We start from the raw sequence: 19,919 nt of genomic DNA on the forward strand, positions 1-19,919 counted from the left end.
AATAAATCGACTCTGAATCAAAGAGACAGACAAAATGTACCAAATATATAAGCTTAAACTTAAAGTTTGCATGTCTCCGAGGGTCATAATGCAAACTTAACATTCCCTCAGTGAGATGTTAGAGCATATTCCCGTGATGAAAAAAACAAAAATGCCAAGTTAAAATATCATATTTTAAGGTCTCTGGGTTAAGGCGCAGAAAAGCTTTTCCTCATGTCTTGCATTCGAGTACACTTGTAATACATACAATGAGGAGACGTACCATTTTAATTTTGAAAATGTAGTGCATTCACCCCTTTCTCTCTCTCTCTCTTCATAGACACTTCTTTTATTTATATTTAATGACCGTAATAGCAGTTAATTAGACTGAAATCTAACAAAGTGCATGATGCATGATTTGTAGTTAACGTAGAAAGATCACGTTAGTGTTCGAGTGAGGACTTTAGACATCAGCCATTCATTTTCAATTATAAATAACCTCAAGTGGAGTAATTGCTGTATTTAAGTTAGTGTTTGTTAAAAAGGGAAATAAGAGCTTGAATGAGAAGAGTTGAAATATAAATCTCTAAAAGAGACAAAGACAATCACTTGATTTAGCTCACACTTAATTAGCATAGTTCTGAATAGAAAAACATCACACCAAGAATTCTAACAAAAGCCCAATTGTGTTAAATGTGTGCAGCAACTCATCTTCTAAAAATGAGACAGTAAACCAAAATGGTGCAAAGTGATATCAGACTGAAAGGAAACGTGTGTTCTGTTTTATCTTTTAAAAATAATTCATACACAATTTCTATCGAGAAAAATAAACTCTTATTTATCGTCACGGCCACTGGCCCTGTTCATTTTTCCAAAATGCCAAATGAATTATAAATCAATAAGATACCACTGGCTTGTGAGATGTACAAGTAAAACAAGAAGCTTTGCAGATTCTGATGGAGCTCAGCATGAGACCAGCTTAAAGGGGTAGTCAACTTTTAAAAGATCACAAATATCTTAATGCATGTTAGAGGTTCCACGGTCGTGAATTAGATCGACTGTTTGCGTTTGTGAAGTTCACAAATTGATCTTCAGTAACTTTATAGTGTCATTAAAAACATGCAAGAACTAATCCCATACAAAATACTAAGTTAATGCATATATGCATACAAATGTCACGGTTATAAAATAAAACAAAACAAAAAAGATTAATGCCATTTCAGAAATTGGGGTGGGTGAAGATAAATGTACCTGTTAAGTGTTGGTTTTCATGTGTAAATTACACAATATATGTTAAAGCCCATTCTCTGGTTTGTGATATTATTTCTCTATGCAAATAAAGCTATTTGAATTGAACAAATATATATTCTTTAATAATCCCCTTTAAGAACTTAGTCCTCGTCAATTAGATTCTTAATTTTTTTTTTCTTTCCTAGTTTCATTGGGGTTTTTGTAATGACACGAACACTACAGCGGCCATAAGTGGAAAAATGTGACAATGTCTTCATGAAAGTGCCACATGATGAAGAGCTACAGAACTTTAAGTGGGCTGGGAAGAACCCAACAATCTTCTCCACAATATAGTAAGAAACATAAAATTACTATCAACAAAACAAATTCTTTGTGGCTTTGTGTGCATAGCATAATATACTGAAGGCATGACTCTGCTTCACAGCAGCATTTAGTGTCGTTAATAAGTTAGATCTTGGGTCTCCATCCATTTATGAACTGCATGAGTTTCTTCACCTGTAGTTTGCTTAACTTGAAGTCCTCCGACAAGATCTCTTCAGTGAGCTGCAGGAGTAAATTCCCGTCAATCTTCTCCGACACAAAAAGAGAGACAATGTCATCTGGCAGGCCAATAAATCTCAGGGATTTCGACACCTCTTCGATGGAGAGGCCTGCCAGGCTGGACGGGGGCTGCCACTGTTCAGTGGGGGACAAGGACGGACTCTCAGGAGTTAATGAGTTACTGATGGAATAAATCTCTTTGGTGCTCTGCTCGTGTTGTGTAAGCGAACATTCTGCGTTTACCTGCGGACTGACACAGCCCGACGCTGGCGGCACGTCTGTGCACTTCTTTACAGCGTTTGATTTAGGCGTCCTCGGGGGTAAGATGGGACAGGAGAGGCTCTGCTTAGTGTTGGATTCTTCTATCGGCTTGTCTCTGTACACTTCTGAATTGTAACTTGAGGATTTTGTGCAGACTTGACTCAGAGAGGCGTTCTGCAACCTAAAGTCTTTACCGCTTAGCGCGTGTTCTCGGCCATCAAAGTCGACGAGACTCGACGTGCAGGTTTTTGTGGTGCTCGGGGACCTTTTTCTGGGATAACTGTAGTAACTCCGACAGCTGCTCGGTAGAAATTCCTCGATGCAGTGTGATTCTCCCCCACTGAAGTTATTCGGCCAAGACAATCTGGATGACATCCCATCTGATGGCAGGCTGCTGCTGCTGGGCAAAGTATTTGGCTCGGTGCTGTTGGATTTACCCCAGTTACACGGGTAGCACACATGGCTTTGCTCTTGTGGGTCGGCTGCTTCTTGTTCACACGCTCCACTTCTGGTGATGAAAACACATTATTACATGGTAGGACAGGAAACTCCCTGGTAGTCTCATGATGGTTCAGACATTTAACACTGACATGTTTTACAGCTGTTAAAGAAAAGAATGCTGGCTCAGGAGAAACTTAAATCCACAGGCCCATTTCTTTTCATCTAAACTAAAATGTATCTTGAGAATACATGAGGGACACAGCTACTGAATACGTAAGTGGATTTCAGAGGGTAGTTGCATGGAGGAGAGAAAAAAGAATCCACAGAGAGCTATTGCGAAAATGTCAGCATATCAGCTTTTGGAACGAGAATAAGGCTATGTTTATGTAACCTCGCTTGTGTGGGATTAAATATTAATTAGTTTTCAGATGTCTTCTTTTGTTATGGTAACCAAGTGTAATGTTTGCTGCTGTTGTACAATGAAATGCTTCGAGTTCTTACATATTATGGAGACCAGAGGAGTAATAGGAGAGGGTTGGACTTGGAGAGCGGGTCTCTTTCTGTCGTGGTTTTGACAGGATGGGCACAGACGGCATCTGTTTCAGTCCTCGTGGAGGGATTGGTGGGGCATTCAAAAGACGACATTCTTCCTTCACCTAGAGAGAAGGGTTTATAAAAAAATTTAAAAAACATGTTGACGTCGCTTTGTGTTATAATCTTATAAATCACAACTTGTAATTACGGTCAGCATGTAATCTGCAAAAAACTAAATATTTACTTTTCCTAGTATAAACAGTTTCACTGGTATAGATGTAGTCTGACATTGTTATGGATGGGTTCAGATTACTAATCTATGCAGGAGGGGTTAACAAAAAAAAACAATGTGTAACTGTGTAAAATCCAGCACATTTTAATCTCTTTAATCGGATGCCAGCTTCAGTGTTAATCGTTAACTCTGTTCACACAGGGAGCCCATACCACTTTCAACACTACAATGTGTATTTTTTACCGAGATCTGCATCCAATTATAACTGTTTGTAGATATTAACACTGTACACATGACTATTTGTTTCATTATGATCTCTAGAACATTTTGAAAACTGCCTCATCTCCCAATGGAAGCAAGAAGAAAAAAAAACCTGTGTCCACCCCCTTTAATTAAATCTGCTCAAGAAGTCAATGGGTTCTTCAAGAGTTTGTAGTTTTTGCATAATCTTGTTAAAAGGCAAATAGTCAGGCAAACATCACTGAAACACAAAACTTTGTTGGTGGAAGAAATAATAATAATAATAACACTCACAGCTTCAGACTTTGGCGGGACTGGTGGTGGAGTAAGAGAGACGTCTGAACTGGTTATAGCCCCAACAGGACAAGTGACGGGGCATGACAAGGCTGCTGGTGTTCCACAGCCATTGTTAATGCCTCTGGTTCCCTCACTTAACGAGGGTTTGGGGATTTGACTTCTCAAGTGATCCAACCACAACTCCTCATACGGAACATCAGACTTGTTGAAGGGTGGTTGTTGGCTTGTGCTGTCCACCAGCTCAGGGAAGAAATGTTCATTCTCTCCTGAGTCTGAAGGAATGCAATCAGAGGGAAGAAGAGCCCAATCCCCACAGATTGTCATACAGCCCTGCAAGTTGACCTCACTGTTTCCATGTAGATTACTGCCGTACACGCACACAGAGAGTCGGTGGAAGGATTGGGTGAGCTCATCCCTTGCGTAAGACAAAGAGCTGGGAATCTGCATGTTGCTGGGACACCCGTTGGAGGTACTGCTACCTCCGCTGCTTCCACTGCAACTACCATTCCCGCTGCCTTTCTTTGGGCTCTTACCCTCATCATTCCAGTCTGTCCGCACATCCCGTACAGCACGGGAATAGTCGTCAATGTCAAACTGCTCCTGACAGAAGGAGAACCAGCGATGCACCATAGTTTCTAGCCACAACTCTCCTATCAGCAGTTCTTCTGGAATAATACATCTGGGCATGGCCATGTGAAAGGGAAAATGGATGGGGATAATTTTGCTGCTTCGCAAAACGCAGCACACAACCACAGTCTTTGTCTGAATGTTGACCAATTTGTAGCGATGACCCTCACGGATGAGGTGGATATCATGCTGGTTGCGAGGTGGCGTGCTGGGTACCGTTACATTGACTGGTAGACGGGTTTTCTCCACAATGTTCCTGATGGTGTGTTCACCATCCTGCATCTGAAGCTCCAGAGGACTACAAGTGCTGAATCTGCCTTTACACTGGAAAGGCAGGCTGATGCTTTCGTTGGTGCGATGGTTCATGCAGATCAAGCAAGGCATCTTGCCCCGACCGATCTTACTGATGGAGTTCAGCTTCCCGATCTTTTTAAAAATGGTGTTGAATCTCGATTTTTCTTTGGAGGTCTTGGCGTAGAGGATCTCAGCTTGGCCCATTAATGTCAGCTCATCCCCAGTGCTAAGTGTGATGTTGTAAACTTCTGTGTCTTCGTTGCATTCCCCTGAAGCCATCTGTGCAACAGTAATATGAACAAGTATTAACATGAGGCTGATACATCAACACTTACATAAGAGTGAGACCATGTTAAAAGAAAATTGACCCCCACAAAAAGACGGTATGAAAGGATACATTTCAGTGATGTGCTAGCTTAAAACTGTAGTGTGTAACTTTTAAATGTGGAATGAACCAGACATAAGAAATGGTAGTAGTCATTCATTAAACAAGAGTAATCTACAACAAACTCTAAAAGCATTTATACTGCAACATATTAAGAGATAATATGTACCTTGACATTGAAAGTTATTTCCTCCATGACATATACTCTTTCAGGGAATGCTTTGGCCACCTCTTCCACACTGTTGAAGTACTGCACGGGCTCCTTGACATCTCTGTCCTGCTCCAGTAACTTAAACTGGCCTAAGGGAAGAAAAGGCAGATTATTACAAATGACAAGAGAACACTGAAGCATCATTAACTGGATCATAGTACAATATGTGCACTACACATCCTCTACTGCACTGTCAGACTTCAAGAGTTTCAGGATATTCTCTGCATCAACCTCAAGGAATTATTCCTTCTTACAATAAGGTTCATACAGAGCTCCAGTAGCTGATGTCATGCAATCCTATCATGCAACAGAAAAACAACATATTTTTGGCAAGAAGTGGTGCTGCTCACGTCCATAGACGTGTATGACCAGGAGCATATCTACCAGGTCACATGTCAGGCAACTCTATTACATTAAAAAAAATAAGACAGTGGGTAGCTGTTGCGCACCAGGATGCCAGAACAGTTGTCAGAAGTTAGTTTTAAGTTGGATATTCGGCGCTCTGGGTAAACGTCTTCCTCGCATCACAACGCTGAAGTTGGCTCCACATTCACCTACAGCTCGACTCCGAGCAAGCCTCTCGTTTATGTCGTCATCACCATCTTTCACTTGGAGCAGCACGGTGTATTTGTAGTTATAGTTTTTGTGAGTGGTTTAAAATGCTGTTTATTTTTATTGGATAGCACTAAACTTTATTTATTTTTAATTTGTGTGGTTTTATGTTTTCTGTTTAATTTGATCTAATAGGGCACTATTGTTTAAATAAAGTTTGTGGTGTGATTATATCTGTGCTTTTAATTATTTTTACAATGCAATATTGCCTTTGCTAATCTGAGTAGTTTTATATTAAGATATTGAAATCGTACCGTGGGAAAACTGTACCGTTGCATCCCTAATGGCGACGGGGACTCACAGGCAAGAGATTCCTCTTGTGAGTGATCATATCAGGTATCTTCATAAATCAGGACACTGATGTTTACATCCAGATTCACAGTTTCCCAATTAGGAGTTCAGAAGAAACTTAAGGGAAATGTAACTAAGGATGATTGTCGAGTTTTAATGCTTCTTACTGGTGTTAAAATGTGTGTTGTTGGGTGAAAGCATTTTGGAATTTAGTGTAAAGTCTTACTGTATTTTGAGACACAGTATGGCACATAAAACCTTTATTCTATTTGGCTAAGTTAGGGGCGCAAACAGTTCTAAATTAAATTTCACTTGCAAATCTGGATACCAACTTCAGTGTCGTTACAGATTCCAACACTAATTAAATAAAATATCTGGTATATTTTATGTGCTTGTTTGCAACGTAGAGTAGACTAAGGGAAAGTTTATCAGACAGTTGAAGATTTCATACTCCTGGAGGTCTAAAATGATGTCCAGTCCAGCTGTTTCCATACTTGCGAAAAGCACCCAGGGGTATCGTGAGGGTCAAATATATTCAGTGTCAGTTTCTGCAATATATTGCCCGAACTCCATTACATGGATTTAAACAGCACAGTAGACTCTTAATAGCTTGGCAGTGGTGTCGTTCATTTTTTTTCCAAGCTTTTCCTGCTAACATGGTGGTGTGAGCAAACTGAGTCATGTGACACCTGGAGCACTATAAGCCCTGAATTTTAAAAGGTACATTCACACCAAAGGATCAGCAGTGAGATATTGGCATCAATGTTTAGTGTTTTCAACGCTTTCAATGGAATGTGCTATTTCTTATACAAATAAAACTATGTGTATAATGAAGTGACCTGACATGAAACTTCAACTTACTTGGTTTTTAATCAGGCAAACCTAAAAAGCATGTCAATAAATATGTCATACCTTCATAGTGCACTGGGATCTCTATTTTGGGCCCAATCACATAGTGTCCCTCCTCAAGACTGTGGGCAGTAATAGTCGTCCACTGACGGCAGGAATGAATCAAGAGGTAGTCATTGTCTCTCAAACCTTCCACCAGCTGACCTACAGGATTAAAAACAAAACAAACCAGAAAAGTGATGTTCACATCTCATTAAACACAAGCAGGTGCAAAAAATTGTGGAGACTGAAAAATGGAGGTCTACACCCTGTTACACCATTCAGAGCAGTTTCAACGAAACATCCACCGGCAACTGAGAGAACACGTATCTGAAAGGTGCCTCATTAAAACTGCATTGCAAGGAACTCTAATGTATGGAGCCAATGTTTTCCTCTCTACAAATTAGATTTTACAACCCATATGAAATGATACTTCATACATGCCTGTATTTTTGTACAAATAATGTCTTAATTTAGTCCTGAAGTCACCGAATGTTAATAACCATTTATTTAAATGATGACAATCATTTTATGACATGTCATAATATCTCATGGTGTTAAACACGAGTTTGGGAGCAGTGAGAGCAGAACTAAAACGAACCCCTCAGTATTGTTGGCCAAATTAATTAAACATTATTTATGAGGATCAGGATCCACAGCAATGGACTGCACAGCACTCAAGTCACTATCGCCCATCGACTTCAACTCATTCCTTAATCAATACCTCTCTAAAACAGTACTACATCAGAATGCTTTAATTGCTATACTCAGCATGACCCTGACATCGCACTGCATCGCCTGTGACTAGATGTCATGTCAAACAAATCTTTATTTGAGTCTCCAAATGTGTCAGAAGATGCCACTCTTCGCAAGAATCCCAATCTTATCTAATAGACACAGTTAACATACGTGATGCAACCCAACTCTGCCTGTGGAATCTGTTGTCCTATGTTAAATATGTATCTAACAAACAGCTGTCGCTTTTAATGAAACACCTATGTGATGTTTTCAATTATTTCCCTCCCACACATTTATACCTTGTTAACTTGTTCGTTTTCACATTAGTTACACGGTAACATTTGACAGCCTGGTTGTCTTCAAAATAACACACCACCTTTCTGAACCTCAACGACGCAAATGTGTTGGAAAATCACTAAGACAGGTTGAGAAAATAAACCGCATGGTTGTGTAAAACAACTGAGTTTACCCTTGCTGTTCACTAGCTGCTAGCCTCGACTGGGCTGTAGGTTATAAACTTGACAGTGTCAGAAAGTTACTAACCATTGTCCAGCTTGACAATTTGAGGCAGTCTGTACGTACTGACGAGTTGATCCAATGGCAGGGACGTCGTGCTCCACGTAACATCTTTTAAATTGTTGTACAACATTGTTCCAAGGTCCATTTTGCTAGCTTACATTAGCCAACTAGGAAGCTAACCTAGCTGAGTGTAAATACGGTCACAAAAGGCTACACCAAGCTAACTAGCTTCGCAAAACGCCGAGTCCCCATCTACAGCTATACAGTCGGCACGTTCCTCGTTGACCGTCGCATTATCATTTGCCTACGTATCGTTAAGATATGTTGTCTGATAATGTAGCAGAGCCATGTTTGTTTAACTAGCGACGGCAGCACCGAGGCAAGTTAGCCACACGAACAACGGAAATGCGTAATGTGCTCTTTTAAAATAAAAGTTTTGTTTACTATGGGCGCCAAACGAGGTTACGCTAACGTCACCTGAACACGCATACGCTTCGTTATGTACATATTTGCTCATATAACTGATGCTGAAAACTGACTGGAAATGCAAGACGGCTGAATAATGACAGCGTCTTCCAAAATAAAACACCACTTGTTGCTCCAGCTGTGAGGCTTGTACGTCATCATAAAAGCACACACGACTTCATCCTTATCTCTGTGTACTTCAGTCCTTATTACACAATCGACATGTTTACACTGTCATAGCTTCCAAAAATCATCTGACATTTCCTTCAGTGGAAAGGATGTCTTTAAATGATTCGTTCACTGTGTTATAATGTGATAATAAACCCTGATTTCCATTTGGACAACATAACCAAAGCCTTAACCTCTCTAAACTGGGGTTATACCCTATATATAAAGGTCATTAAGATGTAACAACAACAAGTACATTATTCATTAGGACACTGTGTTGATTACCATTCATATGGACACCCAAAACCTTATCAATACCTTAATGATAACCATGCACACCTGCCAGACAACAATGTGGGGGGTGGTGATGTGGAAGTGGAAATGACGGTCATCATCATACTTCCTTATTTCACTGGTACAAATAAGAGGAACTTCCTCACTCTGCTCTGAAACCATCCAACGCCAAACTATAGCGACTATGTCTTTTGTTGACACTCTGCGGCAGTGGGATGAGGCTGTCACTTGTGTTGAAAGACAGGATTTGTCAGGAGCACTTGAGATTTTCCTGTCAATCCAAGAACCAAACTCCAAAATTAGCTTTGACATAGGCTGTCTCCATCTTATTAACCAAGACCTGGATGCTGCTGAAAAGGTATGTCTGGCCACCAGTAGGATACTGCCTTGAAATGGTAAATTCTTCATTTACTGGGACACATTTATTTCGCAGCCAAAAGTAAAATCTTGTTTGCATGTAGCTGATAACATTGAGATGTATTTTACCACCCCGAAAAGTGCAAGTTACTGAAAAAGAAGAAGTAGTGTTTGCTGCTTCTGTTTTCTTGTAGAGGAAGCTGAGGTGTTTCTTGTCTTTCAGGCATTTGATTGCAGCATACGCAAGGATGAGCATTTGGCCGTTGCCTTTTTTCAGAGAGGAATCACCTTTTACAGTAAAAAGAGGTAGGAAACATCGCTCATCTAAAGAAAATGTCCAGATGAATCTTTCATTTTTAAAGTTAACGTCAAAACATCTTTGACACAATAATGCTATCACGTTGTGTTTGTGATGCGTTACATGCAAATGTAGTTCATGAATTCTTCCTGCTTCCTGTAGGTATGAAGAGAGTTCAGGTGATTTCCAGCATGCCTTCAGAAAACTAAGAGGAAATCAGCTGATAGATTACAAAGCACTTGGACTCAGATACAAATTATATGCATGTGATGTAAGTATTTTAAAGCCCTGAGTTAATTTATATGTTCTTGTTGAACCTCCAAATGCTGTCATTTATAAATAAATAAATAAATAAATATACTACTTCAGACTACAGCTCTGTCTTCCTCTGGCATTTGGCCCAGTGACTCTTACAGTAGAACACCTTTATCCTGAACTCTAATGTTGTTAAACCTGTCTACTGACTTATGAATCTCCAGTTTGTTGGCTGTAACTCATTCTTCTTAGTTCCACGGGATCCATGAGTAATCAAATTAGTGAGAAGCCTCTGATGCAATATCAATGTTTCCTGAGACAGGTTCTCCACAATCTGGCGCTGGCTGAGGCCCAGCTGGGCAACTGGGAAACAGCTCAAGAATACCTTGTGAAGGCTCTCGACTGCAAGACAGACATCAAGCTCAACATCATTGACCAAGCACTGCAGTCAACACTGGTATGAAAATGGCAAACGTTGATGTTTCACATCATCTAAAAAGTTCTGCTTTTCAAATTATTGTATAAGAGTAACACCATTTATATACACAAATCAGCCTAATGCTACACCAAAATACAGCAGGTGAATGTGGGTCAAGAATGAAGCATGGATGGTGCTCAGTGTGATTTTCTGTTCATGTGCTCTGACAAAAATAGAAACAGAAAACCTTCAAACTGGTGGTGTTCCCATCAAAAGTGCTATTCAAACCAAATAAGCGTTACGTTGCTGAGCTGGAGAAGAAGGACTATCTGGGCAAAGCGAAGGTAAGACATTACTAACCAACATCAATGACACAACTATTACTACATGAACGCAATTAAACTGTCCAGTAAAATGCAAATCTCAATATGTCACATTCTCCTCAGGTGGTTGCATCTGTGGTTCCTCAGGATGACTTTTCTGGCTTTGCTCCATTACAGCCTCAGGTGACATTTGTCTAATAAAACAGTCAAATCTGATGCTATATAAACTTAAGCAGCATTAAAATGTGCACAACCCTGATCAACCTGCACTGGTGGCCATGATGCACAGATAACTTAGATGTAACCCGGTGCATTGTAAATTATTTTATTTACCATCTTTATATAACACAAAATTTTGCCAGGCAGGAGTTGATATATTATATAACATCATGTACAGTATATAAAAGTTTCACTGTGTAGCTGTGCTGCAACAAGTTGAGAACATACATGCAAAGTGTTTCCAGTAATTATGGCCTGTTTGTTTACATTTGACAGACGGAAGATGGTCCAACTTTTCCAAAGGAACCTGAAGTTCTCAGGTACAACCGTCTTATCTCACTGTTACACAGCCTAGATCAGTATTTCTCACTCTAGATGTTTCCTTGCTCAAACACACCTGATTCAAATGTTCAGCTCGTCGGTAATCACTTCTGAAGCCTGATAAGGAGCCATTTATTTGAATCGTGTGTGTTGGAGCAGGGAAACATCTTAAACATGCAGGAGAAGCCCTGGCCTAGATGATCACCAAATGCACATTGAATCGACTGATTTTTTTTTTGATTTGATGATGTACTACACTCAACAAAAATATAAACGCAATAAAGTGGCTTTAATTTGCAAGCTTTAGGATCAATTTCAAAACAAAAGTCCTGGAGTAATGGCAGGAAGAACACAATGGGGGTCGATGATCCAAGTTCACAAACTTCAATAACATGTGTCCACCATTAGCCTCACGCAGAGCGGTACACCGGCGACGCATGGACATCCCCAGGTTGTTGACCGTGGCCTGGAATGATCGTGGAATGATGCACATTCAGTTGTGTTGCCACAGCTGTAACGCTCAACCCAGCACTCAGCATGCCAATGGCACGCTCCCTCATGATTTGTGACATCTGTGGCATATGGACAAGTGACAAAAGTCCACATTTTGGTGTGCCCTTTTACTGACAAGACCATAAGGAGTCTGGTCTGCGTAATGGTCACACATATTGACCACCACTCTGCCATGCTCCATGACTCTCGTGAGTTGAAATACTCAATCTGAGATTGTAGAGTAGACAATAGGAGTGGCCAAGTGACACTGGACTACTGGGTTTGAGCAAAACTAATCATTCCATAAACAAATGCATCAAGAATCTGAGAAAATGTCATGACATTCTATTTTTGTTCACAATTTCAAGTTTGTGCGTTTATATTTTTGTTAAGTATATGTATGAGTTGTTCTGAATAAGCTTTTGTTTGCAAATAACTACACATATTCTACATGGATGATGTGCACAATGGAATAAAATCAAGCAGTAGAGCAAAAATACACATAACACATAATAACTTCAGGCAAATCTATGAATAATATGGTTCTAGAAAATATTTGGCAAAGATATTAGACTATTCTTCTCTTTGAGGAAGGATACAAATGCTAATAGGTGTGGCTGTTTGGTGTGTCCTATCTCTGCAGGGCTTTGGAGGGAGAGCCCCACACTGTTCTGTTTGAGTTTGTCCCTGAGACCAGGGAGGAGTTGGCCGTAGTGCCGGGCAACATTGTGTTTGTGCTCCAAAGGGGAACTGATAACTGGGCAACTGTGGTCTTCAATGACAGAGTAAGAGCAGCACAAAAAGACACATACACACATACACACTTACACATTTGTGTTATGTATGTGTAAAGGTACAGTGAACTTCCAACTTGAAGCTAGAATCAAAACTCAAAGATGTTTAATTTGTCCGTTGTGGGCTATTGTTAAATACATTGTGACCCATTTTCTGATATAAATATAAAAGGCTCTTTCTGGGGTAATTATAATCATCCGATCAGTCGATTGTAATGTAAGAGTACTTGTTTACTTTAAATTCTGATTAATGCAAATAATCTCACTTAAAGTTTACGCACTGGGCCTTTAATGAAATATTACAAAGAATTGAAAACACACCTCAGTTTCTGCATTGATTCTAGAGGGGACTGGTTCCATACAACTACCTGGAACCTTTGGAGATCTCATCGAAATCTAAACCGAACGAGGTAAGGAATTATTTTCTAACTGTTTTGACTGCTACAAAAATGTAATATTATAGACATAATGCAGTAATTATACCCTTATATCTTTTAGAGTATTTGTGGATACCAATTACCAGTTCCTTCCTTTCTAAACATGATCTGCACTCTTAGAAATAAAAGTGCCAAGTAGAACCATATAAGATTATTTAGCTTGTCCTCATAGAACCCTTTTTGGTTCCAGGTAGAACCAACCCTATGTTACCAAGAACCCTTTTAAAACCATTTATTCAGGAAAAGGGTTTTAAAGGGTTCTCTGGATCAAAATGATTACTGGAACCATTAGTGTTACCAAGAACCCTTGAAAAACCCTCTCTTTGGGAAAGGGTTTTTCAGAAGCAAATGGTTCAAGGTAAAACCTCAGCCCTTGTAGAAGAACACTTTTGGAACCCTTCTTTCTAAGAGTGTGCAGATTTCTGGAATTGCATGTGATGAAATGTGGAACTTTTGATGTCAGTATGAAAATAATGGCGTAATTATGTCATATATGTCATATATTTTTGAATATATGATGGGAATAACCATGGACAGGGAATACGAAGCCCCCCGAATCGAAAGCCACCAACCAGACCTGAGAGGAGAACAGAAAAACAAGGTTTTCTCTACACCATTTTCTAATAGGTGCTAAATTAAAGCACAGGTGTTAGTGATAACATTAACATCGTCAGTGACAGTGAACTGCAACTCAGCCATCACTGATTTGTTCATTTCCACCTGTGCTTTTCCAACTGTGACTTGTGCATTTGCGATTTGTTCAAGCAATACCACATGGAGGACATAACCCCTTTTCTCTTTTTTTTATGTATTGAAGGTCCGATTCCACATGAGAATCGTAATGAAGACGGAAAACATAAAGTATGCCAAGTAAAAATCCCTGAGGCAAAATGTTATGAACAAAACTTTTCCTTCCATTGCTGTGAGAATATGAAACTACGTATATTTTCATGTTTTCCAGGATGCCCAGTCTACTGATAATTCATATATTGTCAAAGTCCATCACACATTCACCTTTGCCATCTCATTACCCCCCGGATTTCACTTTGACATGCTGCTGGAGAAAATCAGTAAGAAACTGGATCTCCCCTCTACTGCAGTGACCTTGAGGTACGGTGCACATTCAAATGTCTTCCAGTTAAACCAGTCCAGTATACTGTGTTGCTGCGTAGCACAGGACTCAGTCCCCTTGTTTGATTTAGTTTAAGCTCCGAGGCTGATGAACAAAGCGTGATCAGTGCCAAAACAGAAATGGAAAGTGTGTGGAGTCATGCCAATGGGAGGTGGATCACGTTGTGGTGCCAAACCAAGAAGGTAAAACATGGTCAAATACTACCGTTCATAATATCCTCATTAAACAGTTATTCTAGTTTACACTGTAGTTTTTTGGGGATGAACATATTTATAACTTTTACTGATCAATGTCTGCAAACTTTGTTATTCATCATCAACAGTGTAGATATGTGACTGTGACATTACACAAGACCTCAAGCACAACAAAGAGCAGGCATTGTAGAGTTAAACCAAAACAAACTGCTTAAGCTATGATGAAATTGAGCAATACTGACTGGTGTGTGGGTGTATTATGGTTTAAGCAAACTGATGAAAGGCCAGACGAGATCCAGTTCAAGGCACTTCATTCCTATGAGTCATCAAATCCGGAGGATCTCAGTTTTAATCAAGGGGATACAATCACACTGCTCTCTAGAGGTGAGACTCTTTTCACACGACCTGTGATTTTAATCAAGATGTTTGATTTTTTTATTTATTTGTCTCTTTCTTTTTCTTTAGTGAACCAGGATTGGTTTGAAGGACAGTGTAATGGACACAGTGGTATATTCCCTGCATCCTTTGTGGAGGAAGTGAGGAAGCTCCTGTGAATGTCGCTGCTAAAGAAAAGTGATTGCACAATTCAGTCGGTGAAATAAAAAAAAAAATGGTCAGGTACACCAACCACAGCCAGAATCTTGACTATTTAATGATAAATTACAGTAACTACAAGTCACATACTGACGGTTAAATAATCATATGAAGACCATGTGGATTCCTGGTAAATGATCATGAAGATGTTCCTTCCTCTTCATAGGCGATAGCTATTCCTCTCCTGCCCTGTACTGCCTTCACCACAGGAGTCTCTCCCAACTTCTGCTCTAGGCCACGCCAGCTTCGTTCTGCCAGAAAAGATGCTGAAAAGAGAAAGCTAAATGTGTAACTGTAATTCAAGTCATATCAGTCTGTAACAGTTACCCGTTTGTGTCCACAATTCTTCAATAAACATGTAGATGCATATAATTAAGGAACAAAACAGCAACATGTGAAGCACAGTTATTAAAATTTCCTTTTACCAGCTGGGTTTGTGTTGGCTACGGTGAGATTCTGATTCCTGAGGACCACAGAGGAGCCATGTGAAGACTCGGCAGGTTCACTGTTGGACACGCCGTGGCTTCGCAGAGCACCGGTGATTAAAGAAACATCGGTGTCTTCGCTGTCCTCCACCTGATCAGTCAAAGGCACATGACTCTGTCCACCTAGAGCAGGTTTGAGATTTACATTTACAAAGAAAAATTTGTCAATATGCTGCCAATGATAAAATACAGACTTCAATGTGTTTGGCTAATCAAGATATTAGTAAAAAAACTAAAAAAAACACTGCAGTCGGGGAGATGGATGAATCTCATTTCCAACAAGATTTGCTTCACCATTACATTTTTTTGACGTTCCAATCGACCTGACACCATCCCAAAATATCTTGAAATGTGTATCATTAACACAACGTATGGCACCAATAATAACTAATCGGGTAAAGCATACACAGTGAGATACTACAAGTTAAAATATACATGACTGACACTCCTCAATACTTACAGAATTTCAAAATTAATTAGAAGTTAGGAAATATACCACTTAGAAAACCTCACATTTTTTAATTTTATAAAGAAATTATAATATTGGCATTTTAATTTGTTTTGCAGGTGTTACTGATTACTTCATGAGAATGGCCAGGACAGAGTACAGCTGGACAAGCATCATTAATATGATTATTTACACCTGTGCTTTTTCCTGTTGTTACCCGTCTGCCATGACAAAAGGTCTATTGCAAACACTGGATGCCTTTCTTCATACGCTAAAACAATTATTGATAGTGAGAAACTATGATATACAGTAGAAGTGAGAAAAACATTACGACCCTTCACCGTTTTCCTCAGAGCAACCTCCATGTAAAATAAAAACATACATACCCTCCTCTTTTAACCTCACCTCCAAATTAATATCCATGCACCCCCTTAAAATAAAGTAACTTGATTAGGGATGTGTGATAAATTCCAAACTGACCTGGTAGGAGATGTCGAAAGTCTGTGACGTACTCCTCTGACCACTCCCTGCTCTTGTTGCAGGCCACCTCCATCTCAAATGGTGTCACGACAGGTTTATAGAACTCACTGGAGTCCAGCAGAGAGTTCTCAGGACATGCAATTAACACGAAAATGTCAATTTCCAGAAAGTTCGCAAGTTTTGCCACGTTCAGTTTCCCCATGGCAAACATGTAGCTCTTTTTGCCGGCCCTGTGGATGATCTCCTTCAGCTGCTGGATGATGCTGAGGTAGTCGGCCACGCCCAGTGTGCCGACCAGGATGCCAACCACGCTGGCATCTTTGGCCCGTTCTATGGCATAATATCGCTTCATCAGTGCACGGTTAATGCTTACCGACTCTGTCCTCCCCATCATAGTTATGGGGTCAAAAGAAGAAAACGAGCAGCGATTCCATGTCATCATGAAGTTACGCAGGGCTGCTCCTTCCTGGCCGATGTAGAATACACTGTAATCCGTCACACTTGAACCAGCTTCCAAGGAGAACTGCCGCCCAAACTGAAAAATAACCTCGTTATTAGCTTGTTCTGACGCACAGGTGTCGTAATGTTTTCTTTTTATCTGGCCATGACAGTGACACTGCTCCCCTTCCACAACGAGGTCTGAGGCAACAAGTTTTGTATACTCGGGAGACAGAAGTGTCAGAAGATCACCTGTTAAAAAAAAAAAAAAGATGTGAAGTGACCCAAAACTGTTTGGTTGTGATAAGACAAACCTTTAAGGAATAACTTACTTATAGCATGAACATAGTTAACATCATAGAGGATGATGACACGACTCTGCGTGTCAGGGTAGAGTTCCCTGAAGGCAGAGGCACACTTTTCCACATCCACTGGTCGCCTCTCAAACACATACATCAGAGGCAGCCTCTTGGAGGGGCTGAGGCAGGCTCTGCCGTAGTGCACGATGCAGTCGGCTCCAACATGTTCTGCAGCTACCTCGTCCACACAGCAGCTGCTCAAGACAGTAACATAACATGTAGTGATACCTTTATAAATGAGAGCTCTCAATTCAAACCTAATTGCTTAGAGTCATATAGTATGCAAGTTCTGAAGATAGGTGTACATCTCTTAATGAAACAATAACAAAAAAACCTAGTGTCATTATGGAATTATTTTTTTACACCACCAGAGGGGGACATTAGGTTTTGAAGGTAGGCCGTTCATTATCCTCAGGTGTGCGGAGGCAGGCATATAGCTTTTATAACCGTGTTCGTGTATAGTTTGTATCCTAATTCACCATAATTCTATAGAAGAAATTAATGTGGCTCTGAATCATACCTGTGCCCAGGATGTAAATAAATGCATTATATTCAAAAATCGATGTAGATTGTACATCGATTACTTATTTATTACTGAACACGCCGTCCAGAAAGTTGGCCAAAATTACACACAAAGGTGTGCCAAAATGTATCGGTTTTTAAAATGGTAAATGGGCCATGCAACTAGTTTTATGACGTCAGGGAGCAGCATGGATTAATGGGCTTCGGCTCACTTTCTGACAAATTTCTTTAAAAACGAATGAAACGTGTGCAGGATCAAAGTGTCAAAATGTGATGAAATGATGCCAGCTTGTTACCTGCCATAGGATGTATCCCCTAAAATGTACGTCTTGGCATTACATCGTCTCTCAATTTCTGCTGCTACTGCAACTGAATCCACCAGCAGCTCATCAGGAAACTGCAAAGCGACCTGTGAACATTCAGGAAAATGAATTTCTCTGATCAGTATCCACCACAATTAAAAGCTAATAACTCTGGCCAGCCCTAGCTGACTGGCTCATTGTGAATAACTGGTCTCATTTGTTTTATATATGCTATAATCTGATTGCTTCTTACTTTGTAGGTTTAATTACTTTGCGTATCTTAATAGCTTGAGTTAGTCAAAAATCCATAGATCTGCCCGAACAGTAAAAACATTTTTCAAAGCTGTGTCATGTTAACTAAAAACTTACCTTCTTAAATTGACGCTGAATGATAAAATCACACGTCTCCTTAATCTGATACAACTCTTCAAGTTTCTCTGGAGGAGTATTTTTCTTCACTGTGACATCAACCACACGTTGGATTACCGTTTCTGAGCTGCTGCTAAAAGCATCAGCCATTATTGCATCATTAACAAAAACATCAATCAGTGTCTGTAAGCAAGAAAAAAAACATGGTGGTTATAAGCAGATTGTGCATTTGCTAAAGATAGTTTGCAATTATGTAGTAACATACACATACACGTTTTTTGAAAGAGTTGGATGGCTTCAGGAAGTGTCTAATAACACAAGTTACAGACTGGTTAAAAGGTCCAGATTTGACCTAGAACATTTTTTCCCAGAATCTCCAGATTATGAAACTGTGTTCTACTTTGTATTTGTACAATAAAGTCCAGATTATATTGAATTATGAACTTTTATGTAGACTGGGTAGTAATCTAAAGAAAAACTATAACTTTAAGACTTTTACAAAGATGTGACAGTTAGTCGTTACTGCACCTTTAGTTTTCCTTCATTCAACCCTTTTAACTACTTTATCAATTGAAAACTCCCTACTTTCTCAAAAAGCTGCACACAACTTACCTGGGCTTGGTCTGTTAGCTTAGCCGCTAGCTCTCATACCTTCACGACTCTGCGTTTTATATTAGAGTCAATCCACACTATTATTAAAATTCATGACACGTTGTACCTGCGCGTGTCCCCACAGTTCGTTGTGAGTGGATATTTGTTGACGAATAGATGCTGCTTTGACAGCTACACACGTGCTAGCCACAGTTTACAACAGCAGAGGACAAACACTTTCCGGGTCATATGTTTTTCAAAATAAAAGACGGGGTAAATTAGTCACATCCGGTCGCATGGGTCTGCTGTCGAGCGAAAGGGGGTTTAGGTAAAAAAAAAAAACCCAGCCTAACTCACACGGGTCTCCTCATAACCTTAAGTGACGTTCAAACAAAGCTTATTAAACAACTCTGCGACTGTCGCCCAGTCTCTTTTTAACTCCCTCTCACGGTGCCACAGCGCCCACCCGCGACCGCATTCGGTACAAGCATCAACTGAAATAAAGATGACTCAACACCAGGGTTGTCAGGTTTGTGTGAAAACAACAAAAAACACCCTAGTTTCAAACCTGACTAAATGCCTCACCGCTTTTAATGGCCTAATTATCATTGCTAGGTGTGTTATAACATCATCAGACAGCACACAAATCATAAATGTTTGATGTGCCAGCATTAAAAGCAGTGTCTCAACAGCTATCTAACACAATCCTACAATCCCTTTGTATATTGGACACAATGGAGTACTAGCATTAATATATTATTGCTATGTATAGTGAACCATTCAATGATGTGCAAATTTAACTTTTAATTTCTCACCTGACACAA

The 19,919-nt window shown here is 39.9% G+C and overlaps 3 protein-coding genes across 3 annotated transcripts; 1 reads left to right on the forward strand and 2 right to left on the reverse strand.

Annotated features, from left to right (window-relative positions):
• Nucleotides 1–1,331: 1,331 nt before the first annotated feature.
• On the reverse strand, nt 1,332–8,502 carry garem (GRB2 associated, regulator of MAPK1). The gene is made up of 6 exons (XM_083901889.1): nt 8,365–8,502; nt 7,108–7,248; nt 5,251–5,381; nt 3,773–4,975; nt 2,974–3,128; nt 1,332–2,539 (listed from the first exon to the last, which is right to left on the reverse strand). Exons 1-6 carry the CDS (start codon nt 8,483–8,485, stop codon nt 1,678–1,680), a joined length of 2,613 nt encoding a protein of 870 aa, XP_083758015.1. The 5' UTR covers nt 8,486–8,502; the 3' UTR covers nt 1,332–1,677.
• A 949-nt stretch (nt 8,503–9,451) lies between these two features.
• ncf2 (neutrophil cytosolic factor 2) lies at nt 9,452–15,095 on the forward strand (the record flags this gene model as incomplete). The annotated part of the gene is made up of 15 exons (XM_083902030.1): nt 9,452–9,625; nt 9,848–9,930; nt 10,085–10,193; nt 10,500–10,634; nt 10,832–10,939; nt 11,042–11,101; nt 11,414–11,457; nt 12,594–12,735; nt 13,089–13,154; nt 13,719–13,782; nt 13,999–14,042; nt 14,143–14,291; nt 14,384–14,495; nt 14,777–14,891; nt 14,973–15,095. 15 exons carry the CDS (start codon nt 9,452–9,454, stop codon nt 15,059–15,061), a joined length of 1,494 nt encoding a protein of 497 aa, XP_083758156.1. The 3' UTR covers nt 15,062–15,095.
• On the reverse strand, nt 15,093–19,266 carry dph2 (diphthamide biosynthesis 2). The gene is made up of 7 exons (XM_083902029.1): nt 19,117–19,266; nt 18,505–18,687; nt 18,130–18,242; nt 17,285–17,505; nt 16,515–17,204; nt 15,527–15,709; nt 15,093–15,367 (listed from the first exon to the last, which is right to left on the reverse strand). Exons 2-7 carry the CDS (start codon nt 18,652–18,654, stop codon nt 15,240–15,242), a joined length of 1,485 nt encoding a protein of 494 aa, XP_083758155.1. The 5' UTR covers nt 18,655–18,687; nt 19,117–19,266; the 3' UTR covers nt 15,093–15,239.
• Nucleotides 19,267–19,919: the final 653 nt, after the last annotated feature.

Source organism: Microchirus variegatus, assembly GCF_963457635.1.
Source record: "Microchirus variegatus genome assembly, chromosome: 15".
Taxonomy (NCBI): domain Eukaryota; kingdom Metazoa; phylum Chordata; class Actinopteri; order Pleuronectiformes; family Soleidae; genus Microchirus; species Microchirus variegatus.